Source organism: Microcaecilia unicolor, chromosome 4 (genome assembly GCF_901765095.1).
Source record: "Microcaecilia unicolor chromosome 4, aMicUni1.1, whole genome shotgun sequence".
Lineage (NCBI taxonomy): Eukaryota > Metazoa > Chordata > Amphibia > Gymnophiona > Siphonopidae > Microcaecilia > Microcaecilia unicolor.
In genome coordinates, this window is record NC_044034.1 from 2,140,473 (window position 1) to 2,167,205 (window position 26,733).

General features: G+C 46.2%; 1 protein-coding gene across 2 annotated transcripts in view; it reads right to left on the minus strand.

Annotated features, from left to right (window-relative positions):
• RRP8 (ribosomal RNA processing 8) overlaps positions 1-26,733 on the minus strand; it is a 37,227-nt gene that overhangs the window by 1,004 nt on the left and 9,490 nt on the right. For both annotated transcript variants that reach the window (XM_030199779.1, XM_030199780.1), the window contains exons 2-7: positions 21,307-21,482; positions 11,503-11,815; positions 8,243-8,969; positions 2,175-2,304; positions 1,579-1,685; positions 1,023-1,119 (exon numbers count right to left, since the gene is read on the minus strand). In XM_030199779.1, coding sequence (XP_030055639.1) covers positions 1,023-1,119; positions 1,579-1,685; positions 2,175-2,304; positions 8,243-8,969; positions 11,503-11,815; positions 21,307-21,408 — 1,476 coding nt within the window. In that variant the 5' untranslated portion in view covers positions 21,409-21,482. The remainder of the gene's footprint in view (positions 1-1,022; positions 1,120-1,578; positions 1,686-2,174; positions 2,305-8,242; positions 8,970-11,502; positions 11,816-21,306; positions 21,483-26,733) is intronic.

A 26,733-nucleotide genomic window follows, 5' to 3' on the forward strand; every position in this document is an offset into this window, starting at 1 on the left:
ATTTATTGGGATTTATCAGTGCTTTTTTTGTAGAAACAAAGGTGCCGGTACTCATTATGGGTGGGGTCACCACATATGGCTCCACCCTATGATAGCCACACCCGCATTAGCCACACCCCTTATACCAGCCATGGCGCATATAAACAGACGAGGATATAACAAAAGAGAGGGAACGAAGTACAAACTAAAGTCCAATCAAAAAAACAGCACCACGGGCCTTTAAAAATGGAACACGGTTCTTTAATGAATGAGCCTTGACAAAAAGACCCGACAAGGGCCGTGTTTCGGTGACTAGCACCTGAGTCAGGGGTCACAGTGATGACGTGGAAAACTTGGGGAATAACTCGAATATATTCCTCTACAATATATTATTCCTTACCCCACATCTCATATAGTAAAAGCTACAAAGCAACAAGGCACTTTCACTTTCTGTATCCAAACGTTTGGATACAGAAAGTGAAAGTGCCTTGTAAGTAAAAGCTGGATCCTCCTCCATGGAATTGACTGGAGGAGGTATAACGTGGATCCAGCTTTTGCCTATTTTCTCCATCCATGTGCAGTTTTTCTCCTCTTTTCCCTTTCCCTCATCCATGTGCATCTTCTTTTTTTCTTTCCTCCCCTCCATCCATGTCCAGCACTTCTCCTCCCCTCCATCCTTGTCCAGCATTTCTCCTCTCTTCCCTCCCCTGTATCCATATAAAGCAATAATTCTCTCTCCCCTCTCCTCCATCCAGCATTTCTCCTCTCTCTCCGCCAACCCCTCCATCCATCCATGTCCAGCAATTCTCCTCTATCTCCTGCTCTCCTCTCCATCCATTTCCAGCCCTCCCATGTGCATCTCCTTCCTCTCTTCCCTCCCCTCTGTGTGTTCAGTGTGTCATACAGTCTGTCAGGTGAGTGACAACTGAAGAAAAGGTTGAACCACTGGTCCAGGGTGTTCATTCCACCCCTGTGCGAAATTGGCGCGTTCTTGAGCGTTTGTACACGGCAACATTCATTCCGTCTTCCCTTCTGCCCATTACCTTGTAAGTATTCTTAAAACCCAGGTTTGCCAAAGCACTGATGAATGCTCTAATATCTTCAAAGCGGCTGGCGACCTCTGCGACTTTCAGGATACCGCTGTACATGAGGTGGAGAGGAAAGAGAGAGCAAATAAAATACTAGAGAAAATACACGAGTCCCTCTATTCAGCTCTCCTCTGACCTCTCTCTCGCTATTACAGCCCTTCACCTGCTCAGGAGTTTTGGTCCAGCTTTTAACACCCCCAAGGTATTAGTTACAGTGGTGTTTCTCAGCTCTCTCTGGGAGGCATACCGAGACAGTCAGACTTTTAGACACAAATTTGCATACACAAGGGGGCCTATCTATCTTCTGTACATTCCATGTAGCAATCCTAGAGGGTTGAGAGAAGCACCTGAAATCATGAAAAAGCAGTTCTATCCTTAGGCAGAAATTTATAGCCAGCATCTGGCAAATACAGACAGGAAACTAATTCTTACTGCTCAACTCCCAAATAATTAGGTACTCCATTCCTTTCATCTCTACTGAAGGGCTGACAAGCGCACTGTGAACTCTTACCCTGGTTTCAGGACTCGATTTGCTTCCTGGAAGAATTCTCGCAGGTTTGTGCCCATAAGTGCCAGGCAGAACACAGCAATATCCACAGACTCATCCTGCAGCGGAACCTGCAAAAGAGGCAAGCAAGCCTGAACCCTCTCCGTATATGCCCCGCTTCACATGAACTTTGCTGCTTTCCACAGACTCCCTTGGTTTTCTCTCTCAAAGCACTGTCGGAGCAATTTTCACTCATGTGGGCAAAATGTGAGAACGACTCACACTGGATGTCTTATATCTCACCTACCAAAGCACCTAACACTTGAAGGCTTCAGAAGGAGGCTTTGGAAGTTTTTCATATCTTTTGAAATTAGCACCTACCCAATGGAAAGACAGCTCTGTACACTCATATCCCAAAGGCAGTCCCCTCTTCCATGGAATGTCAACACTACCCTGTACCCTTGGCCCCCCAGACTGACCCCTTTCCTCGGAAGAGACGTTCAGACCTTCACAGGGAGTCATCCCCTTCCTGGGAGCACCAATGCTATTCTCCACACCCTCTCATCCCCAGAGCTGCCATCTCCTTGGGAAGCTCACCATTGCCCCATGACCTCGTATACCTTTGCCATGTCGCATACAGTTACATGGTTGTTCAGCGCCACCAGGTCAAACGAATGCACTGTGTTCCTGACACTGCGAGCAATTTTACAATCTCCGCATCCAAAGTCTGCAACCACTAGAGACGCTGGCCTGAGGGAGAGAGCAAGAAGAACAAATTAAATGTGACATACTAGGTCAGACCAAAGGATCACTAAGCCTTCTATCCTGACTCCAACAGTGGCTAATGCAGGTCTCAAGCGCCCAGTATGAGCCCAACGAGTAGATACTACTACTACTTGACATTTCTAAAGCGCTACTAGGGTTACGCAGTGCTGTACAATTTAACATAGGACAGTCCCTGCTCAAGGAGCTTACAATCTAAAGGACAAATGTACAGTCAGTCAAATAGGGGCAGTCTAGATTTCCTGAAAGGTATAAAGGTTAGGTGCCGAAAGCAACATTGAAGAGGTGGGCTTTGAGCAAGGATTTGAAGATGGGTAGGGAGGGGGCTTGGCTTAAGGGCTCAGGAAGTTTATTCCAAGCATAGGGTGAGGCGAGGCAGAATGAGCGGAGCCTGGAGTTGACGGTGGTGGAGAAGGGTACTGAGAGGAGGGATTTGTCCTGTGAGCGGAGGTTACGGGCGGGAACGTAAGGGGAGATGAGGGTAGAGAGGTAAGGATGGGCTGCAGACTGAGTGCATTTGTAGGTAAGAAGGAGAAGCTTGAACTGTATGCGGTATCTGATCGGAAGCCAGTGAAGTGACCTGAGGAGAGGGGTGATATGAGTATATCGGTTCAGGCGGAATATAAGACGTGCAGCACAGTTCTGAACAGATTGAAGGGGGGATAGATGGCTAAGTGGGAGGCCGGTGAGGAGTAGGTTGCAGATACAATCCTCCTTGCTCATATCTGGGGATAAGCAGTAGCTTTTCCACATCTATCTGGCTAATAATAGTTGTCTTACTGCCTTGACCCCACTCTCCAACTAAGTAAAAGAATACAATATCCAATTTGCTTTAAATAGAAGCCAACTGAAAATCGGTAGTTTTGCCCCCCTCCCCAGCCTCCGCCCCCCAGAGAAAACCTGTCCTCCACTGACTGCCCACCAGCTCCATGGGCCTACCTTCTAGTGGCTTTTTGGGGGGCAGGAGAATCCCAGTAGCTCCTGCCCCTGGTGGCTCCATGTTCAAAATGGCGGCAAAAACATCCCATGGCAACCTGACGAGACTGCTGCAGGAGGTCGCATTCACCATTTTGGAATTTGAAATGGCATGAGCAGGAGACTTACTCTAGCTTATACTATTCCCAATTCCGAAATGGCGACTGTGACATCCCGCAGTTCTGCCGTTGGGTCGTAGCTGCCATTTTGGACACACAGCCACCAGAAGCAGGAGCAACTGGGATTCTCCTGCCCCAAAAAAGCTACTAGATCACCAGGGCCTTTAGAAGGTAGGCCCAGGAAGGGCCAACATGAATGGTGGGTGGAGCTGGTAGGCGGGCTAGGTTTTCTCTCAGGTGGTGGTGGTGTGTGTGTGTGTGTGTGGGGGTGGGGGGGTGGGGGGGCAGAAAATCTTGCTCAGGCATTTTTGGCACAAACCTGAAACCAAATCCAAAACTCATTTGGCTGCTAGTTTTATTTATTTTCAAACAATTTTATACTGTGGTACGGTGGAACACATACCATAAGGCAATACAATAACATGACCAAAAGAACACAACCCCCATTCCAAACTCCCCCCGCCCCCCCATCCCCAATAGCAAACAAGAGAACCGAAAACCCCGAGGGCCTGGACTCTGATGACTCTCTGATCAAATAAGATCCCCCCCCCACCCCCACAATACAAATGAGACCCAAAAACAGGAAAGCAAGAGCTCAAATATAAGAAGGTGCAGTTATAAAATATTCAACATAAGACTCTTCCCCAGTGGAGACAAAGATCGTAAATATGGGTTCTAAAGTTTCAAGAAACGGTCCTTAATTTTAGGGGAGACCCTCCTCTCTCACCTCCCAGGAAAGCAGTTGATGTATTCTGCACAGGAGGCTGGTTCAAAGTCCAAGACTGTAAAATACATTTTCTCGCCAGAAGGCATATTTTACGGAAAAGTAAAGTACCCTCCTTATCTTTACCTCTAAAGGCGCAAGGCAGATCTAACAGCAATTGCTCAGTTGTACTCGCAATTGTGGAACCCAAAAGAGAGACCATATAAGCAACAACGCCTGTCCAAAAATGCTGAACTGCCAAACATTCCCCCCAAAAAGTGATAAAAAGTGCTCGAACATCTGTGCCCGAGTATAGTAAGCTCTGTAAAGCACATGATAATAGTGTTCCCAATATACAGCAGGAAGCTAATCAACCTCCTTATACCTACCTGAGTTTGTAAAAGGAAAGAGAAGAGAGAGGAGCTGGAGACCTGACCCTTTGAAGGCTGTGGACTTTTGATGAACTGTGTGTAGATAGAGCTATGTATTAAGAACAAAGAACTAGCCGCCAGGGGGGCTGGAGGACACAGCTGTACCCTCAGAGTGAGGGGAAAACATCCTGTTCAGGCCAGAGGGGCTGTTAGCACTGGGCCCAGGTGTCTGTCTGTGAGGGCTCGGATAGAAGTAGAGGAGGATCCACTAGAGTATACACTAAAGGTATGCTGGGAGAGATAAGAAGAAAACCAGGAAAGAACAGAGCCCTGAAATCCAAGTGAGGACAGCGTATCAAGGAGTAGGCTGTGATCAACAGTGTCAAAAGCAGCAGATAGATCGAGAAGGATGAGTATAGAATAGAGACCTTTGGATCTGGCCAGGAACAGATCATTGGAGACTTTAGCAAGCGCTGTTACAGTTGAATGAAGGGGGCGAGAGCCAGATTCAAGTGGATAGCTTGAGATGAAAGAAAGTCAAGGCAACGGCGGTGAACAGCACGTTCAAGAATCTTGGATAGGAAAGGGAGGAGGGAGATGGGGCGATAGTTGAAAGGACAGGTAGGGTCCAATGAAGGTTTTTTAAGGAGTGGTGTGACTACGGCATGTTTGAAGGATTCAGGAACAGTTACAGTGGACAGTGAAAGACTGAGGATATGACAGATAAAAGGGATGACAGTAGGAGAGATAGTGTTAAGCAGATGGGTGGGAATAGGATCAGAGGAACAGGTAGTTAGTTTCGAGGAGGAAAGAAGATGTGTAGTTTCCTCTTCAGTGATTTCAGAAAAGGAAGAAAAGGAGGCAGGGGTTGGAGGGTTGAGAGAATAGACTAAGGGAAGGAGAGGTGGAGGTGACCTGGTTGAGAATGAAAGTTTAATCTTGTGAACCTTATCATGAAAGAACTCAGCCAGAGTCTGGGGGGAAAGTGAAGGGGGGAGGGGGGGGGGGTTGGAGGTGAAGGCACTTTGAGGAAAGAGTTCAGTGTGGCAAAGAGACGTCGAGTGTTTAAGCCAAGAGAATTTGTCAACTGGATGTAATAGTCCTGTTTGGTAAGTAAAAGAGCAGACTGGAAGGAGGTCAGCAAGAATTTGAAATGTATGAAGTCAGCATGGGCACGGGATTTCAGCCAAAGGCATTCGGCAGAGCGGGCACAGGAACGTAGGTAGCGGATTCTAGAAGTCAGCCAAGGCTGGGGTTTTGTACATTTTACAGAACGGGGTATGGGAGGAACGAAAGTATCCAGAGCAGAGGAGAGAATAGTATTACAGGAAGAGACAGCCTCATTGACAGACTCGGATAACATAGCAGTAGAGAAGAGATTTGAAACATTGGAGGACAGAGTAGAAGGGTCAATAGGCTGAAGATTCCTAAATATATTGGTTAAGATTGGACGGGACTGGGGAGGAGGGTGTTTAAGTGTGAACGCTATCAGATGATGGTCAGAGAGGGGAAGACTTGAGGCACAGAAACTGGAGAGTGAGCAGTTTGAGAAGAGGATAAGATCAAGACAGTGGCCATTCTGGTGCGTGGGGGTAGTGGAGCACAGTTGAAGATTGAAAGAGGATATTAAAGCAAGAAACTGAGAAGCATAAGAGTCAAAGGGATCATTAGCATGAATGTTAAAATCCCCAAGAATGAGGGAAGGAGATAAAGGTTAAAGAAAGAAGGAAAGCCAGGCATCAAAGTCATTGAGAAAGGAAGAAAGGGACTTATCAGAGTAGTGGGGGGGGGGGGGGGGGGGGGGGAGAGAGAGAGACTAAGGAAATGCTAGTTTCCCCAGGCCTTTTAACTAAGGAATTAAGGAAGTTTTTCTTAATATGTTAAAAAGCAGCGATCCCAGCACAGACCCCTGGGACACCCTACTATCTACCCTTCTCCATTGAGAATACTGACCATTTAGCCCTTCTCTCTGTTTTCCGCCTTTTCATCAGTGTTTAATCTTTCATGAGGTACTTTGTGAAATGTCTTTTGAAAAACCAGATATACAATATCGACTGGCTCACCTTTATCCACATGTTTGTTCACCCCTTCAAGGAAATGTAATAGATTGGTGAGGCAAGATTTCCCTTCACTAAATCCATGTTGGCTTTGAGGCATATTTTCAAAGCACTTAGCCTTCCAAAGTTCCATAGGTTTCTATGGAACTTTGGAAGGCTAAGTGCTTTGAAAATATGCCTCTTTGTCTCATTACTCTATGCTTATGCATATTCTCTGTAATTTTGTCCTTTATCATAGCCTCTACCATTTTGCCCGGCACCAATGTCAGGCTCACCAGTCTATAATTTCCCAGATCACCTTTGGAACTCTTTTTAAAAAACTCTCTTCCTGCTCCAGCCCTGCTTTAGCTGCCAGGTTCCTCTCCTGGGGAACTCAATATCCTCTTATCTAAGATATGAACATATGTTCAGCCCTATGCTGAAAGATCGGATTCTTCAATGAGGCCTTTGACAGTCACCCGTCCAAATGGTAGAAACCCAGACAGGTTATCTATAGTTACAGTTTTCAATTTATATGCCGTTTAACACCAAAATAGTTCAAAGCGGTTAACAATAAAAGTAAGATCTCTACATCTTAATAAAGGAAATTTTAAAAGAATTAAAGAAACAAACCTTAAGCAGAAACAGTAAAGAAATGCGTTTTAAGCCTCTTTCTAAAAATTATATACTTTGAAATATCCAGAAAACAAGTAGATTATGAATGCCAAATTTTAGGGGCTTGGTAAGCAAGAAGCATGTCACAGACCCTCAGCCTCGTCACACCTTTAGCAGAAGGAAATAGAAAAGGAGAAAAATTAAAAGTTTTTCTGCTTCTGGAGGAACTTGGAAATTCAAAATAGGACAACAAATACTCAGGACAATCCCCATGAAGAGCAGAGGACAGTAAACACGAAAACTTAAAACAAAATCCTGGCCTCCACAGGAAGCCAATGTAGGACCGCATAAAATGTAGAAATCTTATCACATTTACTTAAGGAGTAGATTAGATTAATCTAACTGCAGTATTCTGAACTGTTTGTAGACGTAAAGGATTATATCTATGTTCCTAGGAAAATCAGATTACGATAGTCCAATTTTGACAAAAGTAAAGCTTGGACAACTAACAAACTGTTCTATTAAAAAAAAGAAAAATTCTATTTTTTCTGAAATTCCTCAAAAGAAATAAAGGAGCTCTTAACCAGACAGTTAACCTGTGGTTCTAGAGACAAAGACTGATCCAAAAGAATTCCTAATATCTTGATACAAGGAGCGAGAGAACATTTAACTTGTCCAGCAATCGATTAATAGATCAGGATTGTTGTCAAAAAGCAAAAATGTAGTTAAAGCTTTTAGTTCAACCTCCAAGAACCGATTATGGACATACAACGCTGAATAGATGGAGAGAATCCAGAGAGTCTAAAATTAGAATAAGGATGGTAATGTCAACGGCATAACTATGAGTAAAAAATCCTTTATCTACTAGTTCCCTTCCTAATGGATGTAGGTATACCTTAAAGAGTGTTGATGGATGGATTTGACCAGCTCTCTGCTTTACCTTATATGATCTACCAGTGGGTTGCTTTGATGTGCACAGGGAAATGTAATATAGGAAAAACCAATAAACTGAAATCCCCTCTAAATTGTCCTGCAAGTCTCTGTTCCTAATCCCACCTGCCCTCCAGGTGCTCTGTGGGGACTCACCGATTTTTAAGGTATTTGATGATTTCATCAGTGGGGTTCTGGGGCCAGCGCTGCAGCTGTGCGCTGAAGCCATGGTGATAGATCTGAAAGGCCTCGGGGTCTTGCTGAAAGAGCCGCCGAGCTTCCTGGCTACTAGAAGTATACAGCTGCTGGTTAATGTAACGGAAACGTGCTGATTTCAGCCGCTCCTCCATCCTACTGCGCAGTGATGCAGAGCGGTCAGTGCACATTTCTGCCCACTCCGTCTCTTGTGTTTCGGCCACCTCAAGGTCCTTCTGCTGCAGGATCTTACAGTCCGCTCTCTTCCCAGCTGCTGCTGCCGATACATCTGTAGTGTCCTTCTGCTGTAGGATCTTCTTCAGCTTTTTCACCCGTCCTTCTCGTGGGGACAACTTTGGTCCGTTTCGGGATAGGACAATATTATCCTGGAGGCTGGGCCCCTTGGACACTGAACAGTTGTCACTTCTTGGGGAGTGGCTACTTTTTAAGGACAAGGCGCCACTCTTCGTGGGTCCAGCGGCCCTGGTCCCAGTGGACACTGGCTCTGTGAGAGTTATGCCTTTACTTTCTGGAGCCATTTTAAATTTATTTTTATTTCGCTTTTTGTTCTTCTGTTTATTTTTCCATTGTTTTCTGCTGAGCTGATGAACTGGTTCGTCCTCAAGTCTTGTGGCCAGAGTCTCTACCGTCACAGCCACACCTTTCCCTGGTCCATCCTGAGCAGTACCTATGGCAAGAGGGTGAACAGAGAAAAAATGACAACAGAATCCCAGTCCAGAAGACCTGCAAGGGAGCAGCAAGGAGATGTCGTCACAGAGGGAAAATACCGATTATTACACAAACTGTACAAAAGAACATCTGTCATCCTATGCAGTCGATATACAACACATTGCTAGAGGAACATAAAAGACTGGATGGACCGTGCAGGTCTTTTTCTGCCGTCATCTACTATGTAATCAGAAATGTACTGAATAATGGTAGAAGAAAACAGAAGAACAACACCACAGCTGCTATTTAGGTTATAGTGTGTTTATGGCCATTGTGATTTCAAACCAGTTTTATGTCAATGCTTTTGGTACCATTTGTCTATTTATTATGTAATTGTTACCTGCCTAGATTTATACATACCCCACACCAATGGCTATTATTTTGTAACAGGTTGTTGGAAAACAAACATACAATCCTAAGTAGTAATTTCAGTGTATCCAACTAGCAACATCTTAAAATGTAATATATGGCTTAAATACACCGCTTAAAAACTACTATCACTTCATGATTTAATGATTTAAATGACCTCAGCGATGTCCGTTGCCATCATGTTTATTGTAATGGCAACGTTAGACAACAAGAAAAACACAAAAGGCAACCGTCTACTTGCTACATAAAAGTCTGTTATAAAAAGTAGACCGATACACATATATAAAAACAAAGAAATAATTTATTCAAACCAAGATAAAAGCAGTACCCGACGTGGCCACGTTTCGCCCTCAGGCTACGTCAGGGGTAAAACTAAAAATCAGGGGTGATCAACATACCCCTTCAAAAAAAGCTGTGCTTGTTAACAGACACTGCTCTGGATCAAAGTGCATTTGACTTAGCTTTTAAAAGTCCATCTATCCTCAAACTCAGGGGGTAGTCCCTTGAGACAGCTCGGTCTCGGGCGAAACATATGTCGGGCATTCGACCCCCTGAGTTTGAGGATAGATGGACTTTTAAAAGCTAAGTCAAATACAAATTAAAAGATTAAAAAATAAAAGTTTTGAATTAGTTTATAGTGGACCGATGAAGATGATTGATGTTGTCTAACGTTGCCATTACAATAAACATGATGGCAACGGACATCGCTGAGGTCATGTAAATCATTAAATCATGAAGTGATAGTAGTTTTTAAGCGGTGTATTTAAGCCATATATTACATTTTAAGTTGTTGCTAGTTGGATACACTGAAATTACTACTTTAGATTTATACATAGGCAGGCTACAATTTATTCTAAATAAATGCATTAAATAAAACAAAATGAGTAGCCTAGTGGTTAGTGCAGTGGACTTTGATCCTGGGGAACTGAGTTTGATTCCCACTGCAGCTCCTTGTGACTCTGGGCAAGTCACTTAACCCTCCATTGCCCCTGGTACAAAATAAGTACCTGAATATATGCAAACCACTTTGAATGTAGTTGCAAAAACCTCAGAAAGGCGGTATATCAAGTCCCATTTCCCTTTCCCTTATGACATCACAATATCAGAAGTGAGCCAAGTATCGGGCAATCAAGCCATTGTGACATCACTGATGAGGTTGGCTCTTATTGGTGGAATGAGTGGAGGAGTAGCCTAGTGGTTAGTGCAGTGGACTTTGATCCTGGGGAACTGGGTTTGACTCCCACTGCAGCTCCTTGTGACTCTGGACAAGTCACTTAACCCTCCAAATGATACTGCACAACCCCTCCCCACCAAAAAAAAAAAAGTGGGCCCCACTCCAGACTTCCCTTAACAAAACTGTCCCCTCCGGCCTACCTTATAAATCCTGGTGATCTAGTGACCCCCCCAGTTCCTCCTACCCATGTCAGCCACAATCTCAAAATGGCCGACGTGAACTCCCATGGCAGCCATTTTTACTGCGGAGCTGGCATGGGCCTGCGCCAACTAGGACACCAGAGTTCATAAAGTAGACCTGGGGGAAGGGGCCTATGGGTAGGATTTTGTTCAGGGTGGTCAGGAGCAGGTTTTGCTTTTGATTGTTGTGGAGGTGGGGGGGGGGGGGGGGGGAGAGGAGGAAGGAAGAGATTGTGCTCTGCCATTTTATTTTGCCTGAAACCATTTCAGTTGCCGTATAACCCATTCATCTGAGCTGGTCTGGAGGGATATGAGGAAGCTAGGAACACTGATTAACTTCCTGGCTGCACCAAGCTATAAGTAAAAACCAAAAAGTTTAGCTGTCTCCATTTGCTGGTAGGTGGGCTTCTAAATCTATCCCTAGGCAACTCCTCAGTACACCAACAGTTAGCCCAGTTCTTTATAATCTGTGCCAAGATAACTTGCAATGAATACTTTTCCCACTAAAACACAGAGCCTTGCTGTAAGCTCAGATTTAGTAAAAGGTGACTAATTCTAAAATCCAAACCAAGCCTTTTAATACTGGATTTAATGACCTTATGCCCTGCCTTTACCACTCAGAGACTGTTAATGTTACGCATTGGATTGTACCACCAAGGTGTTCTGATTAAGGATACGGGCACAGGGCAACCTCCTGTCCGCTCTCGTACCTCTGCTCTCCTTCAGCTTTGTGACACATTTCTCAGACCTCATCTTAGGGCTCTCTATACTTTGTTTCCTTTTCTTTGAGGGCGTCTCGGACCCTGCTGTGGAAATGTCCGAGTTCAGACCCCGATTCCTTTTCTTTTTTTTGGGTTTTGAACAGGTCACCGTCGTTTCAGCCTCTTCATCCCCGCAATTTGACAAGTCCTGGGATGGAAGGGGTCTGTTGTCCTCTTGGAAGCTCTGCGAGGCAGCTTCCAGCACTCGCAGCGTTTCAAGGAGACATTTTCTAAGTACTTTCTGCCGAGCACCAGGAATAACCTGCAGAGAGAGCAATGGAAGCATCATTAACTGATCAAAAACACAATTCTCACGCATCTGATACTGGAAGCAGATGGGTAGCGAGTCATCAGTTGAAATCCTTGTGGTGACATGTGCAACTTGCAATGAATGGATACCGCTGGTAGGGGCTGCTTGACCTAAAGTCCTACCAAGTCAGTGCTCTTCTCCCCTCCCCACCTAGCGGTCCAGCATCTCTCCCCCCTATGATCCTGCATCTCTCCTTTTCTCTCAACACCCCTCCCCCTCCACTCACATCTGGTAAAGTTTGCCAGCAGCAGCAGGGCTTCACACCCACTGCCTGTGGCCTGCCCCAGACCCTTTCCTGTGACACATCTCCTCCACCCCCTCCAAAGCAACTTCCTGTTTTTAAATGGACAGAACTCATCAGAGGTCAGGCTGCAGGCAATGACTGCTGGCAACTTTTACCAGAGACTAGAGATGTACCCAATACGAATAATGAAAAATATTATTTGGTCAAATACGAATAGCAATAATGGGCACTGAGCTTTAACAAATAATAAAAGAAGCAACATGAAATTACAGATTGTGTTTATTTTAGCAGGATTTAGCACAGTAGAGCCCTGGATTATTCGTATTTAAAACACTATTCGGTCGAATACGAATAATAGTTTAATACATTTTGACATACCACCCTTCTAAACAAATAGTCAAAGTGGCTTACAATAAGACAATAATAAAATCAGAAAAGAGCACCAATAAAAGATAGGACAGCAAGAACCATTCTCACACTCACACAATCAACACAGTTCAACTGACCAATCCAAAAGCCTTCTCAAAAAAATATGATTTCAGGAGTCACGTGACGCGATGCACGCGAGCGGTCACTAAAAGATTAGCTCCGTGCCCTCTCTCGCATTCTAAGCTAAAACCCTCGAACTAAAAAACGGAAATCGGCTAAAATTTAAAATAAAGAACCCGTGAGGCTTACCCATCCACCTATCTTTTTGGATCGGAGGTCCGAAGTAGCAATGGCCGCTAAATCGCTTCGTAAAGGAAAAGCGGGAGAAGACAAGATGGCGGCACCGGCGAGCCCATCGAATTTGTCAGTTAGCTCAGCATGGACCGCCGAAATAGTGGGAGAAGTAACAGCAGCCCTGGAAGTTATTCTAGACAAAAAATTACAGGGACTGGACTCCAAACTAGTAGGTTTACAGAGCGATATGGCGCAACTCGCCCAGGATATGGCGGGCTTTCAACAACGAACGGGGGCCCTGGAAGACCAAGTTACAACTATGGAACAGAGGTATGGTAAACTCTTAAAAACAGTGGAAACACAAGCCGAAAAGATAGAAGACCTAGAGAATAGGTCTAGACGTAATAACTTGCGTTTTGTTGGGCTACCTGAGGATATAGGGGAAAAAGAACTTCGCCCTTTCCTAGAGAAATGGTTAATGAGAGAACTAAAGCTGCAATCAGAAATGGGGCCCCTAATCATTGAGAGAGCCCATCGAATAGGCCCTATGCGACAAAGCGTGGGGAGGCCCAGAATAGTGATATGCCGAATACTTAACTTTAACCATAAAACTGCAATAATGCAGGCCATACGTGGTGGAACACCCCTGACTTATAACAATCAAAAAATCCTGTGTTTTCAAGATTATTCGAGCGCAGTGGCCGCGCAGCGGAAGGCTTTTTCACCGACGTGCTCACAACTAGTGCAACACAAGGTCAAATTCGCGCTGTTGTACCCAGCAAAATTAAAGATCTTTTACCAATCATCTGTTAAAATTTGTGAGACGGTCCTGGAAGCACAGCAATACATTAGACAAATACTGAGTGAAGGAGATGAATGACGGATCAGGCTGAGACTGGGAAAGACATGGAATAAAACAGTTGAATGTTGGAATTAAATCATGGACAATGCTGAAAAAGTTGATTTAAGGAAGTTAAATCTTTTGGATAAAATGACCTCAGTGATATAAAGCGACAGCCGGAGTTGGTATGATTACAGATAAATTCGGGGGTCACAGTAAACATAAGAACTGAATGATTATCGGCTCAGCTCCAGACCCTGACGGAGGCTCAGGGTTGAGTAGCAATGACATACATGGAAGCATCAACTGGAATACAATGGATTACAAACTCGGAAATGAAGCGGCAGAAACACTGCGAGTAGAAACTTTCAGAAGTTGAATAACAAAACCAAGTGCCCAGGAAGACATGATTCGGGGTGGAATAATGGGGACTACAATTTAAGAAAATAATCAGGACGTGGTTTGAGCAGCCAACACGGAATACAAGTGGCCCATGACGGGCTATAATAAGAATAAAAGGTGGAGGCCGCAACCTGAACAACCCTATTATACTTTTGGATTACAATTGCTGATGGGATGAGGCAACATGATCGTCCGTATACAGGAGTATGGATTACAACTGCTGAATGAATAAGCAACAACCAAGGCGAGCAACCACAGTCAATAATACTATCGCTAACCAACAAGAGTGGAACTTTTGAAATAACATGGAAGATACACTGGAAGAGTTTCGGCTGGTCTTCCGGAGAAGCTGGAATTGAACATTTACAAAGACAATGCTTAGTAGATAAAACCATGTCATCTTGTTAAGATGGAAAGGAGGGAGACGGGGATGATGCTATACATGCAAGTTGTGAAAACACTAGATTAAGGAAATCATAACGTTATTGGTTAATGTTGGAGTTAATATATATAATATACAATGGGCCCCAATTATAGGAGAGGGCATAACCACAAGATGGGAAAATGTTATATTGAAACAGTTATTTAGAATTACAGAGCACTGAATATGATAAGAGATGCCCTTGAATATGAGAAGAGAGAGGGAGGAACGGGGAATTCATATAAGGGCTCACATATAGAAGAGGGAAGTAACCTTGCAATAGAAGCTTAATTATAAGGAATGTAGAGAGAGGCGTAAACGTGATTAGTCCCATACTAGGGACGGAACGTAGAGGGTTAATAGGGAACATGGGAGGGAGGGTAATAGAAGGGAGGGAGGGGATGTTAAGGGGAGGGAGGAGTTGGGGAAGGATAGGGCGTAGGGGAAAGCAAATAGACGTAAACAAGATAAGGAACAAGGAAGAGAGAAAAAATGATACTATGCAGCAAAAGAGAATGTGTGGGGACTACATGATAAGAGGGGGGAACCATAGGCTGGGGTGGTTGCTCCCGGATGATAAAGAGCTTCTGTGGGTGATCCGTAGCCACCACAACACGTGAAAGATGGTTAAAATAGTGACCTGGAATGTGGGAGGCATCGGGTCGCCAGTGAAGCGCTCTAAGATATTAAAATATCTACAGAGAATCAAAGCAGATGTCGCTCTTTTACAAGAGACACACCTAAAGGAGACAGAACAGGATAAACTTAAAAAATGGTGGGTGGGAGAATGCATTGGATCGCCTGCAAAGGGGAGAAAAGGCGGAGTGGTTGTCCTCATAAGAAAAGGGGTGGTGGACAAGATTTGCGATGTAATTAAAGATCCAGAGGGAAGGTACATTTTTTGTAAGGTACTTTTGGCAAAGAGGCAGATAATACTGGGCAGTATTTATGCACCAAACCAAATGGATAAAAAATTTTATCGACAACTATTGGGGCATTTAATAGGAGAAGACTCTTCCAGATTAATTTTGGGGGGAGACTTTAATACAGTATGGGACCCGCAGATGGACAAATCTAGTGCCACACAGACACCATCTCACTGGATGTCAAAAGGTCTACCGAACTTGTGTTCACTTTTGGGCCTATTGGATATCTGGAGAGTGCTCCACCCACAAGATAGAGATTACACACATATGTCCAGAGCACACAACACACAATCAAGGATAGATTACCTGCTGGTGTCACGTACATTAATGGGAGAGATACAGGATACTCAAATAGGACCTTATGCAATATCGGATCATGCAGAAGTTTGGGCGAATTGGAAACCTGGGGAGGAGGGAGGTAAAGTTAGACAGTGGACATTCCCAAGTTACTTGACCCATAATGTGGGATTTAGGGAACATTTGATGAAAACTTGGAAAGAATATAAACTTTTTAATGAGAATACAGCCTCCGACCCAATAATATTCTGGGAAGCGGCGAAAGCGGTCCTAAGAGGAGAGATCATTAGTTATGTAAGCCAATTTAAAAAAGCTAGAGACAGAGAGATACTGAGGCTAGAAAAAGAAATTGTAACATTGAGGAAAAGATATGATGGGTCTTCCAGCGCTCAACTGAAGAAAGAATTGGTATCAGCTCAAGTAGCTCTAAATACTATTATACATGAGAGAGAGATGAAGTCACAAGCTTATTATAAATTTCAATTATATAAGTATGGCAGTAAGGGGGGAAAGATGTTGGCCAGACTTATTGCCCAGAAACAGACATCGAGAAGAGTTACAACTTTAAAGGACGAGAAAGGAAAAATGTGCTTTAAAGATGTGGAAATCCAAAATATTTTTAAAACTTTCTACCAGAACTTATATGCAGAAGAACATAACTCAGGTCTTCCGAGCAATTTATATTTAGAGGGGGTGGCCCATCCGGTTCTCTCTGAAAGGGAACAAAAAATATTAAATGAACCAATAAATATTGATGAAGTACATTGGGCAATAACTAATAGCTCTCCAGGGAAAGCGCCAGGACCGGATGGGCTAAGAGTAGAATTTTACCAACTATTAGGAGAAGAAATACAGCCTGCACTGGTAGAGACTTTCAATGGGTGGGTAGAGAGAGGATTTCTTCCTAGACAACTGAACATGGCTCAAATTATTTTGCTACCCAAACCCAAACGAGATCATACCTTGCCGGAGTCATATCGACCTATTTCTCTATTGAACTGTGAAATGAAGATATTTGCCAAGATATTGGCAGGACGCATGAGCCGCGTATTACCAAATTTAGTGCAAGAGGGACAAGTGGGATTTGTCAAAGGAAGATCAGTTGCTAAAAATTTGAGGAGAATTATCACAGCGCTGGAACATGTAAAGAGGGAGTTACAACCAACCTTGATGATCAGTTTTGATGCCGAGAAGGCATTTGATCGAGTTGACTGGAACTATATGTTCGACACGCTAAATGCCTATGGCTTTGCAGGGTGGTTTGTCACAGCAATTAGAACACTATACACATCCCCGCAAGCTAGAATAACGGTCAATGATAATTGCTCGGAGGCTTTTGAAATACAAAGAGGAACTAGGCAAGGGTGTCCCCTATCGCCACTTCTTTTTGCATTATACTTAGACCCCCTGATTAGAGATATTGTGGATATGACGGCCATAAGAGGAGTGGTGTTGGGGAAACAGGAATTCAAATTGGCTGCCTTTGCAGATGATTTATTAGTTATACTTACAAACCCAGAAGAGTCCTTACAAGCATTACTGGAAGTGTTTAAAGAATTTGGAACCTATTCTGGGTTCAAACTAAATCTGGAGAAATCAGAAGCATTGGTTAGTAATATACAGAATACAGCGACTTGGCAGGGAACGTTTCCATTGAGAAGAGCAACTAAATCGTTTCGATACTTGGGTATACAGTTGACGCCAGATGTGGTAGAATTATACTCACTTAACATTAAGATGCTGTTGACTCAGACTAGACACCAACTCGCAAGTTGGAGTCAGTTGCAGTTGTCGCTGATGGGTAGAATATGCCTAATTCGTATGGTGATCCTACCTAGATGGTTGTATGTTATGCAGACCATACCAATATGTATAATGGGTAAAGATCTGAAAACATTCACTAAGATGGTAATGCAATTTTGCTGGGCCAATAAGAAAGCTAAGATGAAACAACAGTTCATGATGGGTAACTGGCAACAGGGAGGGCTGGGATTACCAGACTTGAAGTTATACAATATGGCTTGTTTAATGCGACATGTGAGGGACTGGATATTTGGAACGACATGGTATACACCATTAGCGTTAGAACAGGAATACTTTGGTCAGTGGCGATTGGAATCCCTGATACAATTAGAAACGCCGCAGATCCCGGAGATACATAGGAATAACCTACTACTAAAATCGCTTAGGAGAGCGTGGCAATTCTTGGGGAACAGATTGAAGATGGGGAGAGGAGTAACAGAATTATTAACAATTAGAGGAAACCCAACCTTTACAGCAGGTATAGAAAACCCAGTTTTTCAGCGATGGGCAGAGAGAGGTTTGGAATGTCTGGAAGACGTACTAGATGAAAGTGGGAAAATTAAATCTTTAGATCAACTGTTGGGTGCAGATACAATTCAATGGGGTGACACATTTGCGCACTGCCAACTGAAGCATTTTATTCAGTCACTAGATCAAGGCCGATTGGAACAGAAACAGGGATTGAAGCTAAAAAAATTTTTCCTAGAGATTTCTGAAGAAGCACCATCAATTTCAGGGATACATAAGGCACTGTGGACACATGAGAAACCCAAAAACTTTCAAAAGTTAAGAGAGCGCTGGGAGAAAGACTTAGGAGTTACACTAGTGGGATGGGATGTAGAAAGGCAACTGAAGGGGATACCGAAATTGGTCAGTGGAGCCCAGTATAGGGAATGTGCATTCCGTTTTATACACCGAGCATATATGACACCTGCACAACTAGCAAAATTCGGGGGATTGCAGACGCCCTTGTGTGTGAGATGTGGGAGAACAGATAACACATACTACCATAGTTTTTGGAGCTGCTGGAAGGTTAGAAGATTTTGGGGAAAAATAACTCATTACATATCACAACTTTTAGGCCACAAGCTGGCAGGCACATCAGTGCAGATGCTGTTAAATTTACCGGGATCATTTAGAGGTCAAATACCGGAACATAATATATTTTTACGTAAAACAACACTGTTGGCAAAGAAATGTATCTTGCAAAACTGGACGAATGACATAGGACCAGATTATTGGCACTGGCGGAACCTCACCCACCAGTTAATGATGTGGGAAGCAAAAGAAGCCAACCGTTCATTGAAAAGAAAGAACACATTTATGAAAATTTGGGGTGCTTATATAGACTCTCTGTCTCATAAGGGAAGAAGTTTGGTCCTCAACACACTAAGATGTTAATAACACATATGTATCATTTTCAAATGGGGGGCGGGGAGGGGGGGTTGAGGGAGGTGGGAGGTGGGAGGGGGAGGAAAAGAAAATCTTTGGAGACAATAGCCACAAGTTGTTGTAAAAACTTTATTTGTCAAAAGTGGTTTCAATGATTGTAAAAAAGTTTCTGTTGTGTCTTCAATAAAAACGTTGAAACATAAAAATATGATTTCAACAAAAGAAACTTCATTCTTCAACTGCTTCCAAAAAAATGGTGCATGCCACAGGATTCCCACAGGTATGGAAGAAGTTGCCATGGGATTCTTGCGGGACGGTAGTCAAAGTCTCTGGTGACTCCAGAATGCACTGAGAGGGGCAACTGGAGCACTAGAATGTATTCAGGGCTGAATCAAATACTCAATACAACCCTACCAAAGACATTGTGTGTGTGTGTGAGGAGGGGCATGTGAAAGGACAACGCAATGCTTGGGTGGGGGGGGGGGGGGGAAGAGGGGACCGTGGGAGGGAATAATGAGTTGCAAGATTGCTCCCCTCTATGCCAAGGGTTCCCAAATTATTGCCTTAAAGCTGATGCAAGGGCTGTGGAGGCTGACTCATGGCAGAAGGGGGAGAATGGGGTTTGAAGCTAACACAGGACTGAAGATGGGAGAAAGGGCAGATGTTAAGGGATGGATGTACAAGAGTTCTAGTGCTGTGCCCGGAAGAAGGGGGCTGGGGGGAGGGATCTGACATCATAAAGGCTGGGGTTGACAGGGAGACTGAAAAGGAGTCTGAGCTGGTGTCGAGAGGAGGGGGCTAGGGGCTGATGCAGAGACTTAGTAGGCAGAGAGTGAGAAGGGGTTCAGAGTACATGTAAGGAGGGGAGAGAGAGAATGTGGAGTGGAGAGGAGGGAAGGAGTCAGAATGGAATGAGAATGGAGGAAGAGGCAGTAAGAAGGGAAAAGTGTAGAAGGAGTTGGGGGAGATGGAAAAGGGTTGTCAGAATGTAGTAATAGTGGCTAGCGAATCTGGGTTTAAAAGAAGGTTTGGATAAGTTCCTGGAGGAAAAGTCCATAGTTTGTTATTGAGATGAACATGTGGAAAGCCATTGCATGCCCCTGGATTGATAGCACATGCCCTTAAGACCTCCTCCTCTGTCCCGACTCTTGCCCACTCCGATAGGAAGCGGATGTCAGAAGGGGTGGAACCAGGCAGGCCAAGAGCACAAGCAACCATGTTGCTCAAAGGTCTATCTATGGTGCATGTTCATTGGCTCAGTCTGTTTGGGTGGAAATAGGGCAGCGTGGCGAGTGGGTGGAGGGAACAAGCAAGAGAGATCTTGGATATCTAGTGGATAGGGAAAAAGGGAGATGCTGGACCACGGGGGGGTAGGATATAGACGAGCCACCCTAAGGGAGGGTGCATACAGCTCAAGGCTCGCCTAGAGGATCAGATGCCCTTGGGTTGGCTCTGCTTCTACCTTTGGTGTATCTTCGCCAACTTGCTCTGCTCAGGCAGAGGTAAGGTGGGGCTAAGGTTACCATAAATCCTCTTAAGAGGGACATGTCCTCCTTTTGGACTTCTTCAGCTATGTCCTCCATATAATGAGAAAAACCATCTCTGGCCTATTAGTCAGTCTGGACATATGGGGTGCTAAAGAGAGAGAAAGGATTTGCTGATCTCTCCGTTTTCCTGCTGGTTGAATTCGTCAAAGGGATTTTGTTCATGCAGCACAACTTTAAGCACATGTCATGCAAAGACTTTCACACTTATCTGAGAAGCCAGCAGACGTTATCCACTCTTCTGATAAATGCACTTGGGCTCAGACTCAGTCAAACTCAGATTATTGTCTACTGCTGCACTGTCACTGTTTGATGTGTGTTCATTAACTAAAAGCCATTTACACATTTGCTACAATTAAATATTTCTTTAGCAAAGCTAAGAAACATATTTATTTTTGTGTCCTCTTTTCTGTCTCTGCAAATATGGTAACCCTAGGTGGGGCAACAGTAGCAGGGGGTGAAGGATGAGGGGATAGGGAACGAGATAAGCTGGACACTTTGGGGGTTGAGGGAGAGGAGATGCCAGTCATCTGGGAACCACCTAGGGGTGGGGTAGGAAGTAGAAGAGAAAATGCTGGACTACGGGGAGGGGGAGAGAGGCATATGGCTAAGGTTTACTAAGGCCAACAGATCCCCTTGGTCGGCCCTGTATGTATGCGAGAGAAAAAGAGAGAAAGAAAGGAGGTGGTGATGGAAATCACTGGGATGCAGCGTGCATATTTAAGAGAGGAGGGATGGGAGAAAATTCCAGCAGATAGTGTGAGTGAGTATGTGTGCAGGGCTGAGAAGGCGGCTGAGGGAATTCCTGTAGTGCCCAAAACTTAAAATTATGCTGACAGAGTAAAAGCAGAAAACTGGAATATTCTATCACAGAGGGTGGGAGGGGTGCGGGAATAATAGGAAGATTTACCACTGGTTTCTGCAGTCCTGGAGGAAACTTCCAATGATGATGGATGGACTTGCTTAGATGCTGAGCGTCAGCACCGTCGTTCCAGTCCTCAGTATCAAACATGGCAGAATGAAGGGTTTCACCTTCTGTCTCAGTCTTGTGCTATTAAACTTCCAGAGGAGCTGCCACTGCAGGAGCTATTAAAGAGAATAAGGAAAAGATGTTAAAAGGGAAGCCAGGTGATTCCTCAACTCCCCCCCTCCTCGTTACTTCTTCTTTGGTTCAGGTTAGCTTCATCTGATATACCGCTAAAGAGAAAACATCATAGTGGTGTACGATATATAAATTACAGGAAAGACACCGTAGGAAAGGAACTACAATAATGAATAGGACAGAAAACAAGAAATGGCAAAAAAAAAAAATAAATCAAAAGAGAGCAATCACAGCAGGCGAAGGTCCAACAATTGGCCAATCTGTAGTTGCAATACACATGGAGGAATAGGTTTAGGGATCAAAATTAGATCCCTAGACTTGCTGAAAAAGGTGAAATTAGGCCTTACCTGCTAATTTTCTTTCCTCTAGACCCTCCAGACCGGTCAAGACGCTTGGGTTATGCATGCCTACCAGCAGAGGGAGACTGAGAACACTAACTTCAAACTGAGTACATATAACCTGTGCTAGCCCTCTATCTCCAGTATACACTTAGCAAAGCAGAGAAAACAAATCCCTGGAACAGTAACTCTGAAAACTCATAGAACCCCTGTACCTGGAAAACTAATAGTCAAACACCAACAGTGTGCTTAAACAGATGAAACGCCCATGCGTCCCACTCTGCAGAATATTAGAGTCAAAGAAAGTTCTCCGACCATACTGAATATAAAAAGAACAGACATAGCAGAACACGGCTCAAAATACTTCTGATAATTGACACGGCTGAAAAATACTTCTGATAAGAAACAGGGCGGGCTCTTGACCGGTCTGGAGGGTCTAGAGGAAAGAAAATTAGCAGGTAAGGCCTAATTTCACCTTCCTCAGCAACCCTCCAGACCGGTCAAGACGCTTGGGAAGTACCAAAGCAGTAGACACATTAAGGGTGGGACCCACGAAAAGCAGAAGACAACACAGCCGCTCCAAACCGAGCATCCTCTTTTGCCTGCACATCAATTCTATAATGCTTTACAAAAGAATGAATGGATGACCATGCCGCTGCCTTGCAAATGTCCTGCGGAGGAATAAAACTGCTTTCCGCCCAAGAAGCGGCTACCCCCCGAGTAGAGTGTGCCTTCAATACCGAGGGAACTGTCCGACGCCTCAACAAATACGCCGAGGCAATAGTCTCCTTCAACCATCTAGCCAGAGTAGCCTTGGAAGCCGCTTCCCCCTTTCTGGGACCTCCAAACAAAATGAACAACCGGTCCGACGCTCGGAAATCCTGCGTTCTGGTCAAATACGACCGCAAGATGCGTCGAACATCCAACTTAGCCAAACGACGTTGAGCGAGATCACCAGACCTATCCCCCAACACTGGTAACGAGATCACCTGATTTACATGAAAGGAGGATACCACCTTAGGGACAAATGAAGGAACTGTCCGCAAAGTCACTTTCTCCTTAGCCAAGGAGAGAAAAGGCTCTCTACAAGACAAAGCCTGTAGCTCCGAAATTCTACGCGCCGAAGTAATGGCCACCAGAAACACTGTCTTTAAAGTAAGATCTTTACACGAGATGGAAGCCAACGGTTCAAACGGAGGGCCTACCAGAGCCTCCAAGACCAAATTCAAATCCCAAGGCGGCACCGTTGGTCGACGAGGCGGACGAAGCAACTTGACAGCTTTCAAGAACCGCCCCACGTCCGGCGAAGCCGCCAAGGAAATTCCCTGAATCTTTCCACGGAAACAAGACAACGCTGAAACCTGCACTTTCAGGGAAGAGAGCGAGAGCCCCCTGTCTAGACCATCCTGCAGGAACTCCAAAACTTCCGCGATCGACACGCGTAGAGGAACATAATCCCGCTCTTGACACCAGTTCTCAAAAATGCGCCACACCCGCACATAAGCCAAAGAAGTAGACCTCTTACGAGAACGCAACATGGTATCAATTACCCTGGCTGAAAAACCTTTCTTCCTTAATCTGAGCCTCTCAAGAGCCAGGCCGTAAGCGAGAATGGAGCCGGGTCGGCCATCTCGATCGGCCCCTGAACCAATCTCACCCTGGGCCCCAACGGCATCGGAGCCTGCACTAATAACCGAACTAGATCTCCGTACCACGGACGTCGAGGCCAATTGGGCGCAATCAGAACCACTAGACCTGCATGGCGCCCGATCCGCTGCACCACGCGGCCCACCAGCGGCCATGGCGGAAAAACATAGAGCAACTGTTGAGTCGGCCACGGGAGCACTAACGCGTCGATGCCCTCGGCCCGAGGATCTCTTCGACGACTGAAGAAGCGAGGGACCTGAGCGTTGTCGGCCGATGCCATGAGATCCAGCCCCGGCCGACCCCATTCCAACACCAGTTGATTGAACACTGAGGGATGGAGGGACCACTCCCCGGGGTCTAACGTGTGTCTGCTTAGAAAATCCGCGCTCACGTTGTCCACCCCTGCCACGTGGCCCGCCGAGAGACCCTGAAGATGAGCTTCTGCCCAGAACATTAACTCCGCCGCCTCCACAGCTAACGCTTGGCTCTTCGTTCCCCCCTGCCGATTTACATATGCGACGGCCGTGGCATTGTCGGAAAGCACCCTGACTGCCTTGCCTACTAACAGGGTGTGAAAGGACCGAAGAGCCAAACGAATTGCTCGAGTCTCCAGGCGATTGATGGACCAAGATGCTTCCTCCAACGTCCAACGTCCTTGAGCTACCTGACCCAGGCAATGCGCTCCCCAGCCCGAGAGACTCGCATCCGTGGTCAGCACCGTCCAACTGGGAGGGTCCAGCGGCATGCCCTTCGCTAGATTCGGAGCGTGGAGCCACCAGCGAAGGCTGCGAAGGGCAACCCTCGGCAGAGGGAAACTCTCCTCCAGGTCCTGAGACTGAGGAGACCAACGAGTCAACAAAGCTCTCTGTAATTCTCATATGGGCCCTGGCCCAAGGGACCACCTCTATTGTTGCTGCCATCAGACCCAACACCTGCAGATACGCCCGAGCCGAAGGCGCTCTCTGCGCTCGGAGCCGCCGGATCTGCCCCTGTAGCTTGGAGATGCGAGAAGCTGTCAAGAACACCCGGCCCTTCTTCGTGTCGAAGCGAACTCCCAGATACTCCAGAGACTGGGAAGGCACCAGGTGACACTTTGCCAGATTGACCACCCAACCGAGCGACTGTAAGAAGGTCACCACACGACCGGTAGCCTCCTCGCTCTCTGACCTTGATTTGGCCCGAATCAACCAGTCGTCCAGATACGGATGAACCAAAATGCCCTGTAAGCGCAGCGCCGCCGCCACCACCACCATCACCTTGGAGAAGGTGCGAGGCGCAGTCGCCAGGCCGAAAGGCAGCGCACAAAACAGAAAATGCCTCCCTAAGACCACAAAGCGAAGAAAACGCTGGTGCGCCTCTAGAATGGGAATGTGTAAGTAAGCCTCTGTCAGATCTAGAGACGTCAGAAACTCTCCTTCTTGCACCGCTACAATAACTGAGCGTAACGTCTCCATCCGAAAGGAGGGAACCTTTAGGGCCGCATTGACCTTCTTGAGGTCTAAAATGGGCCGGAAGGCCCCCTCTTCCTTCTTGGGCACCACGAAGTAAATGGAGTAACAGCCCGTACCTCTTTCTAACCTGGGAACAGGCACCACCGCCCCTAACCCGATTAGACGCGACAGAGTGGCCCGTACTGCTCTTGCCTTGCATCTTGAATGACAGGGAGACACGAGAAAGAAGTCGGAGAGGGGACTGTCGAATTCTAGGGCGTACTCGTCTCGCACTATCTGCAGTACCCACTGGTCTGACGTGATCTGGACCCACCTCTGGTAAAACAAGCGTAAGCGAGCCCCCACGCGAACCAAAGGCTGGGTCCCCAAACCATCATTGAGACACACGGGACGTACCGGACGCTCCCGAAGAGGAGCCTCGCCCCCCGCGACGGCCACCTCGAAAGGACTGGGTTCTCTGGAAAAACCGACCCCTAGTCCCCCCAGAGGACCTACCGGGCCGATACCGCCGAGCCTCCTGAAAGCGCCCCCGCCCTGCTGCCCCCTTAGACACCTTGGGGCGAAGCTCAGGAAGCCGAGGGGCCTTAGCATCACCAAGACCCTTCACCAACTTATCCAATTCCTCCCCGAAAAGCAAAGAGCCTCTAAAAGGGAGGGAACAAAGTTTAGTCTTGGAGGCGGCATCGGCCACCCAGCCCCGTAACCACAGGGCCCGCCGAGCCGCCACCTCAAAGGTCATGTTCTTAGCCGAGGCCCTCAACAAATCGTACAGCGCATCCGCTAAGAACGACGACCCCATCTCCAACTTGGCCAGATCTTGAACAAGAGAAGCCCTATCAGCCTGCGGACTATCCAGGAGCCTCTCAGCCCAGCGAAAACAAGCCCGAGCCACTAGACCTCCACAAACAGACGCTTGCAGCGCCAAGGCCGACAGATCAAAACTGCGCTTTAGGAAGGTCTCCAATTTCCTATCCTGAGGGTCCCGCAACGCGGCCCCCCCATCCACTGGAATAGCAGTAGCCTTAGTCACTGCCGTAACCACGGCATCCACAGTCGGGGGCCTGAGGGAGTCTCTGTCCTCCTGAGGAAGAGGATAGAGCTTAGTCATAGCTCGAGCCACCTTACACTGAGCCTCCGGCGAATGCCACTCCTGCGTGATCATATCTCTCAAGTCCGCATTCATAGGGAAAGAGCGAGAGACCCGCCTGATCCCCTTGACCAAAGGATCCACCTGCTTCCCATCCCCAATGGGAGCTGCCGCTGGATCAAACCTTAAAGTGGCAGACACCTGCTCAATGAGGTCCGCTAACTCATCCCTGTGAAAAATCCTAACCACCGAGGGGTCTTCCCCAGGCAAGGACAGGTCCCCATCCTGCCCTGCCACCGACCCCTCCTCCTCTTCCAGGGGGCTAAAATCACCCTCAGAATCCGGAGGGGAAAAGGCCTCTACATCTTCAGAGCACTCCACACGTGGTCTTTTAGCGGTAGCCCCCCCCAACTTAGGACTAAGGGACTCCGCACCCGATGGGCCCGCTTTCCAAGCCTGAAACAAACTCCAAACAAACTCAGGAGGGAACCCCATGCTGCCTGAGGCCTCCCCCCCAGCGGGACTCGAAATCGGGAGGGGCTGCGGCCCCACGACCGTCTCAGCGCCCAAAAGACCCGAATCCAAGATGGCGGCGGTTCCCGCCAAAATCGGGACCGCCGCTGAAGCGCCAACCTGAGCCGCACAACTCTCCTGCGATCCCGCCGAAGGAGCCTCCGCAGCTAACACCGGTGGCGCGAGGGATGGGGCCTTG